Source organism: Abramis brama, assembly GCF_963993115.1.
Source record: "Abramis brama genome assembly, chromosome: 17".
NCBI lineage: Eukaryota > Metazoa > Chordata > Actinopteri > Cypriniformes > Leuciscidae > Abramis > Abramis brama.
In genome coordinates this window covers 29870253-29888685 of record NC_139979.1, presented here as the reverse complement: position 1 = coordinate 29888685, position 18433 = coordinate 29870253, and the positions used below count along the sequence as shown (strand labels likewise).

General features: G+C 40.4%; 1 protein-coding gene across 1 annotated transcript in view; it reads right to left on the bottom strand.

Annotated features, from left to right (window-relative positions):
• adamts16 (ADAM metallopeptidase with thrombospondin type 1 motif, 16) overlaps positions 1-10257 on the bottom strand; it is an 81673-nt gene extending 71416 nt beyond the window's left edge. Inside the window, exons 1-3 of the mRNA XM_084088600.1 lie at positions 9860-10257; positions 9682-9772; positions 7204-7532 (exon numbers count right to left, since the gene is read on the bottom strand). Of these exons, the coding sequence (XP_083944726.1) occupies positions 7204-7532; positions 9682-9772; positions 9860-9955 (516 nt within the window). The 5' untranslated portion in view covers positions 9956-10257. The remainder of the gene's footprint in view (positions 1-7203; positions 7533-9681; positions 9773-9859) is intronic.
• Between the last annotated feature and the right edge of the window lie 8176 nt (positions 10258-18433).

The following is an 18433-nucleotide window of genomic DNA, read 5'->3' as shown; positions in this document are numbered from 1 at the left end:
AGTGAAACCAAATATCCGATAATTTATGACCATGAATGAGAATTGATGTCACTCCATATTTTATAGTACAGCAATAAAATTAATGTTGATGCCTAAAAATAACCAATCAGAAGAAACGCAGCTAGATTTCAGTGTGGGAAGAAAGTCACATGTCAATAAACACTGGCTGTGGATCAGATTTTAGTTCGTTAGGATAGTTGATATCATTAGCAGCTGTAAACAGCTTAATCCAGGCGCTTCCAGAGCAGTGATTCAAGACTCTATCAGGAGAACAACACCTGGGACTTAATCTCACCCCAAGACCAAAGGTCCTACAGTCAAGCATTTGATCCTTTATTGGACGCTGAGGACTTCAAAGAGCAAAATTACCCAGTTGTTTTGGTGTCAAGGCAGCAATCCTCATGAGATACGCTCGTCTTCTGTCACCAGATCACAGGGTTTAGTCAACAGAAGCGACCTCTGCCAGTGCCAAAGCTTTCAGGCTAGATGTAGGATGAAGTTCAGGCATGACTGGTCACTCCGCATGACTCCGGCCTGCTGTTCTCATGTTGGGAGTTTTAGCAGTTGTCAAGACTAATTCCCAAAGTCGACTCAATTTATGGCGATTGCGCTTTCATGCTGTCTACACGCTTACTGCATGTCTTCCAGTCGGTCATTCCTATTCATCCAAAGTTTAGTCAATAGAATCCCGCAGGATTGCAATTATGGCTTCTGGTTAGTTGAGGAAGACAGTTCGGGATCTCATTGACATAATTCAGACAGACAGACAGCGACCTTGCAGTGACCTGTGTCGTGTTTTTCATGTGATTAAATGCACATGGTATCTTTCTAATATTATGCACTACACTTAGTGTTCATCCTCTGTGACATCACTTCCAGTTACTGAGCCCTATTTACCTCAGACTATCGCAGCACTTTAATTTGCTGATGACCTTTGCTTTAAAGACTCACTGGAAATTGTTTCCAGAGCCACTTTGACAGAGAAACTGCTAACCTGTATTCAGAGTTCATGTGATCAGATTAAATAAAGGCAACATATATTTACATATTCTTCACCATCACCTAGAGAGGTCTGCCATCTGACAAAGCAAACAAATCTGGCAAGTGACATTTCTTTGAAATTGAATTTTAATCCAGAGAAGAGAAAATCGCAAATGAGATTTATTTCTATTTTTATTTTTTAAGGAATTTTAAGAGAAACATCTATAAATGAGCAACTCATAAGCAATACAATTCCCTTTGGTGCTGTTCTTTTTGCCATTCTCTGCTGGGAGAATAAATAAATTCTGCCATTCTGAAAGCTGGAAGATGTGTCAACAAAGATTTGCACTGCAAAAATGAAAATCGCTGTTGTCGTAAGAGCTTGAATTATGTTGTTCAAGAAATGCTGGGTGATGTAATGGATAAACAAATCAAATTTCAGTTAAATTTATATCAAATTTGGTCTAAAGCAACTGCCAAAGAGGAAATAGGGGAGTCATGAAGGAAACCATAAATTTGTTGATCTATCCAGGGAAATCTGTACCTTTCCATTTCTGCACTCAAGCACACAGTTTAGCATAAGTAAACAGTGGAAATCCATGCTGTCAATCGGGAGTGGTGCTGCTGACATTCCTGCATAAGTAACACGTAAGAATCATCTGCCACAAATCTGAGTCTCAGTCTCCCTGGTCCAAGACAAGCTTAACTAAAAACAAATGTCTGCGCTGCCTCCTTAAATACCTCTCATGAAATTACACACTGAGAGCTACAAGGTGCAAATAGCAGTCATAAAGCTCCAGAAGACGGGCTGAGACGCTACCTGGGAGAAAAATAACAGCTGCACTCCCGCACTCAGGGAAATGGGCAGATCCAGGCACGACCCTACAGGAACTCTAATCAAAGGAGCTGAGCGGATATGAGCGATGCACCTGACGCTGTTCCTATTTCCATGAGAGAGAGGCTTGTACTTGCCTTGCTGATTTTAGAAGCTGAAACCGGACCTCTTCAGAGCTGCTATAAGAGTTTATATGCCAGCTGAAACTATTTGGGAAGGGTGTCGATGATTCGTTTTTTAAATTCTCTTACATCATCTCAGTGACTAACTGTTGCTGTTCTTGTTGTGAAGAGGCAGATTCAGAGTCTTAACCCCTTCCTTGACATTTCATTGCATGAATGCTGACTATATATATCTAGACTAAATCAACTTGAGCTCCTCAGAAACACCATATCCAGCAGGATCGCATGTATCCTTGCACATTGCCAACAACCTCCCGCCAACAATTAGTCATCCATGGCGCCTCTTTCTGCTCTGTACAGGGCAAATTATGCTACGCTCCATTTCTGTTCATTATAAATAAATATGTTAGTCTTTAATTCTATCAGTCCATCAAAGCTACATTGAAAGCCTGGAGAGTGAAACTTGGGATTGTTTTATGAGGGATAAAAATGTATATATTTTGGACAAGAGATCTGAAGAGTTGCTGGGGGTTGCATGGTTTGGTTTAGCCAAATGATGAATGCTGAATCATAAGCATTGTGGGAAATTAGGTGAAAGAGAAAGAACCTATGCACCAGGTCCTGCTTTGAAACAGCTTGGGATCAGAAATCAAACAATTTCTTTGGGATTGAATGTTTGTTCTTGGTTTTAATTAAGAGTGAACAAAATCAGTTCGATATAAAAGGACCCATACCAACAAAAGCAGCTGTGACATGCTACAAACTCTCAGTTTAGACCAGTGTCGGACTGTCAGTGTCTTAGGGGCCGTTTACACGATACCGCTTTCAACTTAAAATGCGTTTTGGGGGCCTGAAAGCACAAACTACAAAAACGTGTAAACTACAAAATGCGAATTTGTAAAAACTGTAGGCGCATTTCCATTACAGATTTGCGCAAAACTTTGCGTTTTTTTTCTAAATTTCAACAAAAAAACTATTGCGAAATGACAGCGTTTATATTAACCGATGTAATGCAACTAAAACTTTATTTTTTCCTCTCGTGATAAGTAAAATCATTCCAAAAACCATGGCAACGGATGTTGGTAGGTTTATGTATATCCCAGCCACTGCACTAGCCATTATTATTAATCGAAGGAGATGTATGTGTGTTTTCCAAGCATTAATGGTAAGGAACGACCCTTATTATACTTGTGAGCGGCACATATGAGCTGTTTCTGGGTGTTTATCCCTCATATCTGCTTCGAGGTCTTGATTGTGGCATTTATTTGAGGTTTAGAATCCATTATTCCTGTAATTATTTTGTCTTATATGAATTTAATAAAGAACTCTCGTATTCTGTCCAAACATACCGCGTCTACGTTAGGTGACCTGTAAATGTGCATTAAACTGTTTCCATTGCAGTTTTGCGAAATATTTCTTTTTCGAATTGCCTGAAAAAGCACCTCATGCAAGCGTAAAATGGGAGTTTTTGCAAAAATTGACGTGTTTCGCAATTTCAATTTGCGCAATTTGAAGGGTAATGGAAACGCGGCTTGTGAGGTCATGTGCATTATGCGTTTAGTCTATAGGCGTGTAGTTTTTCTAGCAGTGGCCAACTACTGGCCAGGCATGAATAATACAGCGGTTTTAATAGTTTTCGCGGATCCCTGTGGACCGGTATTGTTTCGAAAATGCTGTCGTCTGTAAGCAAATAATGCAAAGGAATATCTTTTCCATTTTTAGTACATGGTTGTTGTGTAAACGTACCTTTAATGTGCCTGTGACACAACTCTTAGATTTCATATCTTTAAGTATTTCCTCTTTAAAGCCTTAAAGTAAACTGCATTCACAACATATTTAACTCTTTCCCCACCAGCATTTTTGAAAAAGGTTGCCATTTTTTATCATTTTCATAAAAGTTTCATGGCCGCAGAATATTTTGTTGTATAAATATCTGAACATGCAATATATCGAAAGAAAGAACAGAGCTTTATGCATTCTTTTTTAACATTTGAATGTGGGTGAGTTTAATAAAAAAAAAAAGGAACATTTTGAGCAAAAAGCTGAGAAAATCACGTTTTTTTTGTCAAAGACTAGGTCTGGATCAGATTCAGAATGATGATCAAAACATAGATGGAGTAACGTTAGATCGAGTCCATCAACACCCCCAAAGCTTGCACAATCCTATACCTCGTCCTGGGTCGACATTTCATTCAGTAACGTTATAAGCAGTTTTGATTTATATGCTATTTAATATTGATGTTCACGTTATTTTACATATTTTACATTATTATACATATTACCTATATCACTTGTTTCTGCTTCTTCGTCACATGCCTTTTGATCGGGAGATTCAGTACTCTTTCACAAGATGTGTCATAGCGCCCCCTACCGTACAACACTGGAAACACGGAAAGCCGTAAATTCCCGTCAATGGCAGGGAAGTGTTGTCTCATAAATGTTGGAAAATTCCATCGGGTGAAGACTTAAATTACATAATGTAAAATAAAATGAATATACAGTAAGGAGGGATTTTTAGCATTAGAAACTGACTGGAAAAGTGGAAATTCCATACCCAGCTTGAGTTGAGTTGTATGGATTACTTTTACACAACTTTCATGTCTTTTTTTGTGCTTGAAAGTTTTGAGTTCTGCACAAGAAAGCAGAAAGAGTATTGAACAACATGAGGATGGGTAAATTATGACATAATGTGTGACTTTAAGCATTTTTTTTTTATTTCTCTCAAGTAAGTAATAATGCTAATCAGTTTAAATTCTGTGTTATCCACAGTACAGCGTTGGGGTTGGGTGTCCAAATGATTTAAGATTTATGGCTTCAGTTTATGGCTGACATCATTCACAATTAGCCTGTTATTGTAGACTGGCGACACTTCAGAAAGACTTTCAGTGTGGAGTTTCCAAGGCACGGCACTCATCTCAACCCAGACTGCCATTTCCAATGACCCTCCTAATTGGCATCCCATGTGCCACCATTAAAGTCAACTATTGTACCCTTTTGTATAAAGCCGTCAGCTTGAAATCATTGAGGCCTATTCGCCTAGTCCTCAGGCCTTTAAACTTACAGTTAGGACATTTTATGACAAACTCAGACTGTCATCAAAGCCCTTCCAACCTCTTGTGGTGATCTGCCAACCTGGTCTCAGCTACTCAAAGGGAATTTATACATGGGCTTTACAGGACAAGTAAGGAGAGGCAGAGTTAACTAATGACTCTGCACCACTGCTAATCACATCCAGCTGGGGACAGTGTGATAGTCTACACCATTACACTGCCAAAACATATTTCAACAGTAGACCTAGTACATTTTCAATGACAGTAAGATTTGATCTGCCTCCATTTAAATACTGACGATCACACAGAGGTTAAAAGTCATAAGGAAATGAACAAACAGAGATTATCTCAGAGTGAAAAATCAGACACAGATCATACTCAGAGCAAGTAGTTTCATCATTCACCGCTTGTTAAAACTTTTTTTCACAATAATTGCTGTACTTAGATTTAAATCACTCACACCAGTCATGATGTAGTTCTGTTAATGCTATGAATCTCCATTTGACATAATTTTGTGACTTGGGCCAGTGCGAACCATGGGATCAAGGTTTGGACTTTTTTTTTTTTTTCATCAGTCCCACACCATAATGCTGGCACCAATGGCTCAGGCAATTCGTGAAAAGATCAACGTGAGCAAATATGGCAAATAGATAGCAAATTGATAGACGTCCTTGGCTTTAACCCATCCAGACAGCCAGCGCTTAGTGAAAATCAATGAAAATGATTGATGCAGTAAACTGCATGAATATAGATTAATGGTCATGCCATGTTTGTTTCAATTAAAACGATCCCTGGTCCGAATGCTCTGTTAGTGTGGTTAATTTGAATAAGTGTGAACGCTGCCATCCGGACCCTGTCACACACCAAACAAGCGGACCGAGACCCACTGAAAAGATGGGTCTTGGTTTGCTTTCAAACAAACTCTGGTGTGGTTTGACTGAAATATGAACACAACAATGTATGTTCATGTACTGTAACGCAGTGATACACCGAAATTTGGGCAACTGAAAATATTTGGCTAAAATTTTCGGTTTTGGCCATTATAGTTTTGGAGGGCCAAAATCATTGACCGAGGGCTTCTCCGACGACACGTTTTGACTGTTTCAGGGTCTATTTCATGCACACGTTGATAACAGGTAAACACGTCAGCTGTGTGGATGCACTTCACCGTGACCAAATATTATGCAGGAGTGGCAATATGTAAAATTTGTTTGGCTGAAATATCAAGAGGTGGCTCGTTGCCAAAAAACGTTACTACAACTGATCCAATTTCTCAAATTTAATTAAAAATGAATAATTTAACGACATTCAGATACGGACGTATTGTGTGTTTTGTTAAAATATCAATGCAACTGAATGGAAAAGTGAGTATTTGTGGAATCTTGAAGAGCTCCTTGTAATTTTTCAGTGTTGCTGTGGACCTTCTTGCCAAAACAAACTAGGTACAAACAAAACTTCCTCATGTATTAATGCTTATGTGACAACAATATGTGTTTGTTTCCACTGAGGATGAGTATAGATCCTCAAAATGACTAATAAAAGGAGGCTCTGTTCTCTAGTAAAACCTCCCCTGACCCAAATTTATGTGTTATTGAGTCACTGGTTTTAGGGGATTTGAATACTGTGATTTAAGACGGGCTCTATTGATGGGACAGGGCAGTCTATGTCAGTCCAGTCAGGGTAAAGTCATGAGAACTGCGGCACAGTCACTTTGCTCTTCCGGCGTCCACTGGGAGCCGAATCTTGTGCGGCCTGGGAGCCAAAATAACAAAAGCACTTTGAGGTTTCTCTGCACACCAAACATTAATCCACAGAGAAAACAAGCAGATGGGATGATGGGTAGACTAGTCTGATGAATACAGCAGTTTTGCACTCAAAGGCCAACATGATTCAATGCATTGATGATGACACAGTCATCGCTGTACTGTTCATGCCAAAAATGTTTGAGGTTGTGGGTCTTATTCTCTCCAAGGAGAAAATAAATTCTTTCTGGTCTATTTTCATCACCATCATTATCAACTATTTGAACGGCATATCATAAATCAGTTCGGGTTAGTATTCATTTTCCACATTTCAGAGGGAATAGAATAGAGAAACCCTAATATAGTCTTTTTTTTATGCAAAGATAAATTCTTAAGACTTGATTTGCTGTCTGAAAATGACTCCTTCCACCATTACATAATCATTCAGCTCTGAAACAGGATAACCCACTCACCATCCCCGCGCATGTAGACAGGGCCACATATGAGTTGACCTTTGACCTCAGCACCCCCTGGTAGAAGCAGAGGTCGTCTTGTGGAAAAGTCTGCAGGCTCTTGGTGCCGCTCCTGCCCAGGGTTTGTACAGTGAAGCTGGGTGCCATCAGGTCATGTGACGGCTGCAGGTCCAGGTGGAAGTCCTGCCCTAATCCATGGAACCTAAAGTGAACAGTGGGGTCGTGACCTTGACCATCCGTGGAGCGTTTCCTTCGGAGCTGGTGGGCCACGGCATGGGAAATGTAACGTCCTTGATGGTCCACCTCATATGGGGCCACAATCTCATATTCTACATAGGAAGGAAGTTAGGTTATTACATGCTAGAGTTCAATGCATTATTTCTGTTCAGGTATGAAAAAGATTAATCTGAAATATCTGCAAAAGTGTCATTTATACACCACTAGTTTCCTGAACACTTTTTGTCTTTCGTTGTTCAGTAAACAGACAGACCCACTCTGTTCTAATTTTTGTTTTGATGTGTATTTATTAAAAACATTTTCCTGAATAGAAGCATATTTATATGTGATGTTAAATGCAAATAAGAATAATGCATTGCTAGTTTTATTATGCATTATGTTTATTTTGAAAGAGTACAACCCACACTATACATTGTATGATTAATTCAATGTGTTACTTGCCATTTCTTTGAAATTAATTTTACAATTCACTAGCAATTTCTGAGTGAACATTTTTTCTACACCATTTTTTTTCAGAGCATAATGACATACTTTGAAGTGCTAAGTACTTTTCTGAACAAAAGTAAACTAGAAGAATGACATCCATGTAGCGTCTCATCTTTTTAAAAACTTTCAATAATGCTGCAAATTCGCATATTACACTGAAAAAAAAATGGTGTAGTAGAAACAATGTTCACAAACTGCTAGTAAATTTCACAAAGTAACGCATTGAATTGAACAAAGACTGAAGTATTTTCTTGTAAATCCTTTGTGCAAACGATTCAATGCTGCTTAAGTTGGGAAGGACACAACTATTTAATAATGAAAAATAATACAAATACAAAAAAAAACAAACACCTTTTTTAAGTCTAATTTTAAGATTAATATTTTGGTTTGCCAGATAAAGTATAAATGTCTGGCTGCAGTTTCTATAGTCCAAATACAGATCTTAGAAAGGACTAAGAACATTTAAAAGCCATTTATCATTTAATGATTCACATCAGGGAAAAAAAGATTATTGTAAAAAAAAAGAAAAATAAATGATTGTATCTATACAAATGCAAGCGAATGTGATTTATAGGAAGAACACGTCAAGATGCTGCTCATGGGGCGAAGGTCAGAAGTCGTGTTTTAATGTTGTGTGATTCTGACCTCTACACACACTCACGCTCCTCTCATCCTCACGGTGGTCTGGTGGCTCGAGTTATAAATGCTTTTACAGACATGAGCAGACAGATTTATGATCTCTGACCGTAGAGACACACACTGATGACACACACTCCTAACGCTCCGCTGTGATATGGAGATACACGCACTCATCGTCTCTCATTCTGTTTCTCTCACACAAACTTGCACGCACACTCACATACACACACACACACACACACACACACACACACACACACACACACACACACACACGCTATTATATCTGGCTTCTCCAGTCTCTAAGCTCATGCCAAACAGTGCAGAGACTCTTCACAGGATAAAGGCAGTAAGTGCACACAGAGACTGTTTGTAAAGCTTGGCTGATTGATGGAGAGCTTCTTCAAGTGTCTGTCTTTGTTCATTGTTCACTAAGTCCCAGTGCATGCCAATCTTTATGCCACACACCCCCACTTTCTCTGTGTGTGTGTGCACGCACAAAATTGTCCACAGAATCGACACACAAAACTCACTTTCGGGGACATCCGGGGACACCCTTGTTTGGAATTTTAATTTATTTATATATGAAATAAACATGTTTTTATTTTCAATTCAAGAGGTTTTCTTTTAGGAGAAGTCTGTATCCAAACCCTTGGATTATTATATATATTTATATAAAAACTGCTATTGTGCTATTGTTTTTAGTATATCCTTAATTACAAAACGAATTAAATGTATGTGCATGTGTGTCAGGTTCTGTCTGCGCCAAATGTCACCACAAGAACATTCAAACCTTCGCCTATACAGTACATTATTTTTGTATTATGTTATATTTTTAACATGGCCTTGTCATCTCAACACAACAGTTTATTACTTTTATTATAGAGTGCATTTGTCTCAGATCAATTAGGATATCTAGCGCCCCCTGGCGACGACATCCCATCTAGTCATTTTCCTTCAAAACCATGTTTCTTTCTTTTAATTTTAAACGAAAGTCTCATAAAAGTCTAAATTAATGATGTAATATTGATAAATTGTTCACACGCTCCATGAAATGAAACAATAATAATAATGCGACTGACAGCTGTCAATCACATCGGACAGGTTTGCTCTCACCTGTGTTGTGAGGTAAACGCAGTGTTTCCAGCAGATGTTTATGCTTTACACGAGAACCAGCATGAAGGGTTGCAGATGCACAGGAAGTTCTCTACATGGATGATAAACAGTGAACATGCATCATTTGCATTGCAATTAAACGCAATCACTTTGAAGAAACAGGCGCGTGTTTGCTCACCTGGTGGCATCCGAGTATGAAAAACAGAAAGAAGAGCACAGAACAGATTGATGCGGTATAATTCCTCACTGATGGCACAGGGCGCAGGCAAGCCATGTCTCCTGCAGACTCTTATCCAAAATCTGCAGCGAACAGCCTCTGCGCCTCTCCAAATGCGCGCTCTCCGCTGAAACACTGCACGCTCTTGTGCACTTAAAATCTATTCATACAGCATCAGTGAAGTTCCTTCGAATCAAACGCGATCCCGAATCCATGATCAGTATCCTGCCAGAGTATTTCCAGATCCAACAGCATTTTGGAGAGGTTTATTTTCTTCCTGCGCATTAGTGGCGTGTGATTGAGGATAAGTGTGCCATTCTTAATGCAGATGTTCTCCGCTCAGTGCGCTTTGCGTGAATGTCTGGAGCGACTCGAACGCCGGTGTGATTCACACGCGCTTCCAAACAGCCAATCGCAGCTCGCACCTGTGCGCAAGAGCCCCTGGTCCCTGATGAGAGGAGAGTCGAAACATCTACACTGTAAAAAAGTAAACCCACTAAAAGTAATTTCTGCCCTACATTTTGAATCAAATGAAAGGTGGTGTAAAGCTTGCAGTCACTAATTCAAAATGGGATATTCTTATTTTTTTAATGTAATATTTCAGTATTTATTACGATTTATCCGTGCACATTATCATAATAATTATTATTTAAAAGTTCATGTTTTTATTTGACAATCTTTAACCAAAGAAGCCAATCTCCCCCTCCCACTTGCAACAAAATCTATTCTCTTCTCTGATGACACGTTTACTGGCATGAGAGCAGGACAACCTGTCACTCACATGAAATCAACCAATAGCAAACCAGAACCATTCAACCATTCAATCAATTCCCCATGGACAAAATCAAATCTCATCCTACATTTTTTATATTGTTCCAGAAGCCGTTTCAGGGCTATATGTCACAATAGGAAAGAAAAGACTATCGCAACTTCCATTTGACAATTTCCTGATGATCAGATACATTATCTAGAGCCAATGTTTATTATTTGTATACCTTTTATTTTAATTTGATCATTCTAAGATTACTGATGGAGTCAAACAGGCTACATAGAGGCTACGCACTTAAAAATAAAGATTCCAAAAGGTTTCTTTCTTTTTTTTTCAGTGATGCCATATTTTGGCAGTGAGAACCATTTTTAGTTCCCCAAAGAATCTTTCAGTAAACAATTTTTAAAACCATTTTTTTCCTTAGTGTGAAGAACATTTTAATAATCAAAAAAAAAAAAGAAAAAAAAAAGTCACCATAAAGAGCCTTTTATGCATTAAAAAAGTTCCATATATGTTAAAGGGTTACTTCAGGATTTAGCATTAAGCTTTGTATTAGTAGAAAACCTGTAGTATTTTCGAATTACCATGCTTTCCACCCTCATATCCCTCTGAGAGGAGAGATTTATGTATTTTTTGTCTGGAAAAAATCCTCCGATGACGCAAAAATCGTCATTTTGCGTCATCGGAGGATTTTCTGGCCAGAGGCTAAAGACTACAGCCAGTAGATGGCGTTGTTCTGCATGTTTTCAGCCCGCCCATAGAGGGTGGGATCTCACTCACAGAATGTACACACAAGGCTTGTTCGACTTCATGCAGCTCTGCGCAGACCGATCGGCGGCTGACTTGAAGCAGTGCATGCCGGTTAGAAATTTTGTCCGACTTGATCCAGCGCCGACGCCACGTGACTGTGACATGTGTCATCAAAGTACCGCGAGAGCGATTCGAGAGTAGCCGGAGAACTCAGCCAGCGCAGCTTCTCAAGAGCGGCTGCACTGGGCTGCACGAGGGCGGGTGACGACACAGCTGTTCCACCATTGGCCGGATTCACCGCATGACAACGATCACGTGTGTTGCGTGTTTATTCAAACACCTTTAGTTCCTCTAAAGCTCACAAATCAGTTTTTTTTATAACAGTAAACACTCTTTTTATGTAGTTGCGATGTTAAATTGTGTCATGTTTATCAAAATAAAACTGATTAAAAAACGTAGACTCCACTTCATTGATAGTAGCTTATGTTGAACTTTATTCTTGTTCAAACAGACGCTGTATGAAGCAGTACATAAAGTATTTAATGAAAATGTCTCTGACACATTATTTGGCAAATATTGCATTTATTTCACTTCAGCTGTGGTAAAGTATGCAAACACCACGTGAGCGGTCACTACGGGAACCAGAAAGTGTCCGACTTCACGTCTCCGTTTGCAGCTCCTCCCCGCCTGCACGCGGCTACTCTCGCCGATCAGTTGCATCCAGCCGCAGCCGATGTCGAACACACCTATTGTTTTCAACTGCGCTGTCTTACCGGTAGGCGTGGCCTCCTAGGGCAGTGAAGCAAGTGCATTCTGGGAGTTGTTGTCTTTCATCCACATAAGCCAAAAATACATTTTCTGGCTTTTCTCAGTCTAGAAAGCTCCAAATTAAAAAATTTCTTCACATTTCTTCTACATAAATGACCTATTTTAAATACACATTCATCTTCCCAGAGGTGAAGTATCCCTTTAAAGGGGCTATATGTAGAATTCAGAAACGCTTGTTATTAGCGACACCGGTGGCCATTAAGTGAACTGCAGCCAGCAACTTATTGCTCATGCTTGCACTCGTGCACCTAAATGTGATTTGGCAGTTCTTTTTTGCTCTTCGCTTAGAAGTAAGAAGAATTTGGAAATACTTGCAGTGATATACTGTTAGTGGAAATGCAGTCGCCATCCACACTGCTGAGAGTGACGTTCAAATGAATATAAATACATGCTGCACACTTTCCCCTTAATAAAAATAAACAACAAAAATGACAGTGGTGTGAAAACAGCTGTAAAGAAAGCATCTATTGAGCAATTTTTTATTTATTTTTGCTGCCATTTCAATGTAAAAACTGTTACAGTATTTCAGATAAGGTAAAATGAAAATCCAGCATTTCACTTAGATAAAGATGCGAGCAAAAGTGTGTAATATGCATATGTGCAGAATATGTTTATGTATTCTGCTGGATTATGCTCTGTGGATGGTGGTGATGATTGGGCATTGATTGATCTCAGTCTGACCCTGCTGTAATTTTTCATGCTTCCTTAAATTATTCATTTTCGCCTAGGACGTTTTGAGTTCTGAAAAACACAGTATAGTTTTATAATACATCAAGAACTCAGGGAAAATTTGATTCCTCATGAAATCAAAGCATATTAGTGCATGTTTATTTAAAGTCCATAGAAGTTGGGTTTTTAACCGGATTCATTTTTGATTGACATTCAGCTTAATGTATAATTAGGGCACATAGAGATACATTTTTTTTTACACAATAGTTTTAGACAAATAGATATTAGAGATATCTAGATATTAATTAATATCCTGTAGAAATTAGGCACTTTATAGTTACTTAGTTCAGCCACTACAGCATGTGGACGACAATCATTATATTCCCATGATGCCAGGGTGCTGCATGCAATATAACACAACCAGAAACAGAATATATTTTCCTATACAGTAAGACCTCCCAAATGTAGACAGCACACTTTACAGCCATTTTGTTTGCCATATCTCACTGTCTCACATAATAAAAAAGAGAAAAAAAAAATACACTTGGTTCTGAAACTGCTCCTCGTGTTTCAAAAGTTTCCTCAGCACACTATGATTTTTTGACGCTGTTCATGTCCTGTAGAATAATGGCCACTGCCGGCTGTAAACAATCTGTGTCTTGAGTCTGAGATTGCTGTGAAATACTATGGTTGCATCCTTTTTCTTACATATACAGTCAATGGCCATATATAATGTGTGTTTTCTATATGCTACGCTGCATGCATTTTCCGACATGAAGAAAAAATGCCTTGGTTGTCATAAAAACAATGTAATGAACAGAAAGTTTATCAAATACATATATGGAACACTGATCACACTATAGAAGTAAGGTAATATTTCTCAGGTTGGTTTTATATGTATATGTTACTGATACATAATGGCAAGACTCAATGTTATTTTATGATGGATGGATATAATTTTAGTCTGACAGAGGGAGAAAAAAAAAAGTATAGAAGACATTCTGAGGACATGCACCTAGTGAAAACCATAATGTGCATTTTTTTTTTTTTTTTTTACATTGTGTGAGTCCCAAAAACTGTTGTATGCTATTTTCTGATTTCCTTCAAAATATACTTATTTCATACATAGCATATAGTGGGTTGCACATACAAGCAGATTTTCGTAAAAAAGTACATACATATTTATATATACTGTCACAGGATCAGCTACACATACAGCCACACCGTCAACACCAGATCACCCAGCTCTGCCCATCCAGTCACTATCACCCGATGCACCTGCATCCAATCCTAACTTGCACTATATCTGCAGTCACCATCCTCACTCCCATTGTCTGATCTGATCTGAACTATATATCTGATTCCTTACCTGTTATACTTAACTGCGTTTGTTATAGTCCAATTCCAGTCTTCAGTCTCCAGTACCAGTCATCTGTCTTTGGCCTCCTTCAGCTCATCTGAGTCCAGTTCAGCCATCTATAAACACATCAAGAGTCCTGTTATCATACAGCTAAGTTACCTACAAACTATCTGACTGCAGTTATACTCACCCTTGTCACTCTCCTGCTTATGCTTCCAGTTTCTGCAAATAAAACACCTGTGTTCCGCTACTTGGAAACCCGATTCGTTCGCCAAATTCATTCAGGCTGTTTGTCAGTCACTGCTTCCCACAATATCCTCTCCTTCACCGTCTGCCTCTGCCGGTCCCATGGCCCATCCAGCAACATATACAGGTGAGGCGGAGGATTGCAGAGGGTTTCTTCTACAGTGCTCACTCTATTTTGAGATGGAACCTCAGCTGTTCACCACAGATCACGCCTAGAAAGCCTACATGATCACATTACTCTCTGGTCGAGCTTTGCAGTGTGCACAGTCGATTTGGAATACCAGTTGACCAGCTACCACTACGTTAGCAGCTTTCATCAGTCACTTCAAGGAAGTCTTCAGACAAACTGCATCTGCACTTTCAGTGCACGATCAACTCTTTTGATTACACCAGGGTAACACTTCTGTCAGCAATTATGTATTAATATTTCATACCCTAGCAGCCTCCAGCGGCTGGAAGAGACTGCACTGATCACATCGTTCCGTCAAGGATTGAATACTGAAGTGCGTCATCTACGATGACATCATCGGGCTGGAAAATTTCATTTAACGAGCCGTTCGCATCTCTCAGTGCCTCACTGCATGCTGTTTGGACCAACCCACTCCGATTCCTCCGTTCACCTCACTACCTGTCGCCTCATACCACCTGACTCATGCGGTGAGTACCACTGGTAAGTAGTATTCAACTTCCACCCATGATTGCACCTTTCACTCATGTCAGTGCTAGTAATATCCCCTAAACTCTCCGTTTCAGCGCAAGCCCTCATCAACTCGGGTTCCGTGGGGAACTTCATATCTCACCAACTACTCCAAACCTCAACCTCAGGAGAAAGCTCTGCTTCCAGGAATTAAAGGTGAACACTATCCTAGAAAAAACGATGGGCTGTGGTCGCATCCGTCATGCTCCGTATTGGAAGTCTCCATCAAGAACAGATCTCGTTCATGGTGCTGGAAGGTTCCATTGTGGATATCATCCTGGGATGCCCGTGGATGTCACAACATACACCTCGAGTCAACTGGAATTCAGAAGAGATTCTTCTATGGGGTGAGTCATGCCACGATTGCATTTCACGAGTTCTCAATCGACCATCAATCCCCTCCAATCAGAGCCTTTCAGCATCTTCTTCCAGTCTCTCTTTGAATTCCACATCCATCGAAAGTCCTGAGACTGAGTGCAAGGCCGAAATCCCTTCTGATTACCAGGTGTTGCAGGATGTCTTAAGTAAACAACTGGCAACCCAGTTACCACCTCACCGGCTATGGGACTGTGCTATTGACCTGCAGCCTGGGGCTACACCACCCAAGGGTCGAGTATATCCCCTGTTCATCCTGGAGCAGAAGGCCATGGAGGACTACATCGAGGAAGCACTTCGTCAACAATTCATCCAACCATCTACATCCCCTGCCACTTCCAGCTTCTTCTTTGTGGCAAAAAAGAACGGAGGCTTGCAGCCATGCATCGACTATCGAGCCCTCAACACTCAAACGGTGAAGTACAGCTATCCTCTTCCTCTGGTCCCAGCCGCCTTTGGAGCAACTCTGTGGAGCTTGCATATTCATCAAACTGGATCTGCGGAGCGCATACAATCTCATTTGCATACGTGAGGGTGACAAATGGAAGACTGCCTTCGTAACACCTTCAGGCCACTATGAATATCTTGTGATGCTGTATGGACTGTCCAACTCACCCTCTGTATTTCATTGTTACCTATCATCCTGGCCATAAGAACCTCAAAGCCGATGCTCTTTCCCGTCTGTGTCAATTGGAACCAGATTCATCTCTTCCTGAGCCAGTTCTCCCTCCAACCATGATCGTGAGTCCCATTCAATGGTCCATCGATGATCGCATCACCGAAAGCCACACGCTCTGAACCAGCTGCACTGGGAGGTCCTGAGGGACAGATCTATGTACCATATGTCTTGCGTCTGTCCCTCATGGACTCAGCACACACCTCTCTGGGCTCTGGACACCCAGGCAGCCAGTGAACCCTCTCGCTCCTTCGCAATCACTACTATTGGCCAGGATGAACCAGGATGTCTCCCGATACGCGAAGAGCTGCTCCGTCTGTGCCATCACCTACACCCCATATGAAGGCTCCCAGAAGGAAAATTGGTGCCTCTACCGATACCTCAGTGTCCCTGGTCCCACATAGGGATCAACTTCATGACAGAATTCAACACCTGTGTCTTCATGGCCGTAGATCATACCCTGTAAACTCATAACATTGAAAGGTTTACCCACGGCTCTAGAAGCCACTGAACTATTATTTTGCCACGTGTTCCGTCACTTTGGACTCCCTGAGGACATAGTATCAAATAGAGGACCACAGTGCGAAGACACAAGATCCAGGCCGACTCACGACGATCTGCGATTCCTCAGTATTATCCAGGACAGATGGTCTGGCTCTCGACCAAGGACATCCGTCTTTGCCTGCCCTGCCGTAAGCTGAGTCCCCGCTACATAGGTCCATTCACGGTGCAGGGGCAAATCAACAAGGTCACTTACAGGCTCAATCTTCCCTCTCAGTACCATATTTCACAATCCTTTCACAAATCACTCCTCAAACCCTACTCTGACCCACTGTTCTCTTCTTCCCCAGAATCTGGTGTTGACGAGGTAACTCCACCTCCTCTGGATGTCGCTAATGAGGAGCTCCAGAATATTCTCGACTCCCAACGAAGAGGGCGGCCGTCTAGAGTATCTGATTGAATAACAAATTGGGTGTAAATGGTTGCAATGGCACAGCTGGATGTTTGAAAAAAAATAATAATAAAAAAATTCTGGACTCTTGGTAGGTGGTTCCTTACTGGCCCAAGTTTCACCTATGGTCAGTCAGTCAAATCTGATTGAAAACTCATCTCCTTGATGTATCATTAATGTCTTAGTATGGATGAGCTGCTCAAATTATGCTTTTATAAAGGGCTGTATGTATGAATTTTCATGTATTAATCACTTTTTTATAGCCAATGTGTGAACAGCTTGTAACAAAACTTAAAATATGAGATTTCCCAATTTCATTCAGTAGGTTGTCTGAAAGCCTGTTTATTTTGTTATTGAGAGGAAAGTGTGCAGCACATACAGTATCTTCTAAACGTCTCTCTCAGTAGCATGGACAGCGTCTGGATGTTTGTTAACAGTATATCGATTCCCAACTTTTATTACTTCTAAGCAAAGAACGAAAAAAATAACTTTGCCATGAGTGTAAAGGGATATTGAATCACTTTCAGTATCTTGTGTGTTACGTGTGCTCGAGCAATAAGTTGCTGGCTGGAGTTTACATAACAGCCACTGGTGTCGCTATCAATCATGTTTGTAAATTCTACATGTAGCCCCTTTAAGTTAATTACTTATGGATTTGTTAGATCACAAACCATAATATGAGTGTAGCAGACTTCAAGTGGTACCCTCCCGACACCAAGGAAACACGACCACACAATGAATGGGATGATGGACACGTATTATTTATTTACCTTAAACAGAGTAGTGAGGCAAGGTTAGTAAATAGACATCACAAGGCCTACTCTCTCATTCCTCTGCTTCCCAGTCTGCATACACCATGCGTCTGAGCGCGACCGCTTTAACAAAGGCAATATATAGCATTTAACGTGTAAATGTCGGCGCTGAATTTCCCCACATAACAGGATAGCACACATAGAAAACATGAATGGAAAATGCATAACATAATTGTAAAGTTTAAAGGCACACTATGTAGAAATTGTGTTTTTGTCAAACAGCGACACCTAGAGTCGCTGTGGAATACTTGCACTGTCGTAAATACCCACCCCCCACCCTGTACACCGGTACCTGTTCGGTAGGATAGAAGCGTCGGGCATGGAACAGGCACAGATAGACTCCGAAGATATTGACCAGGTAATGTTTCATGATTTCATACAAATATTAGGCTACTGCATAC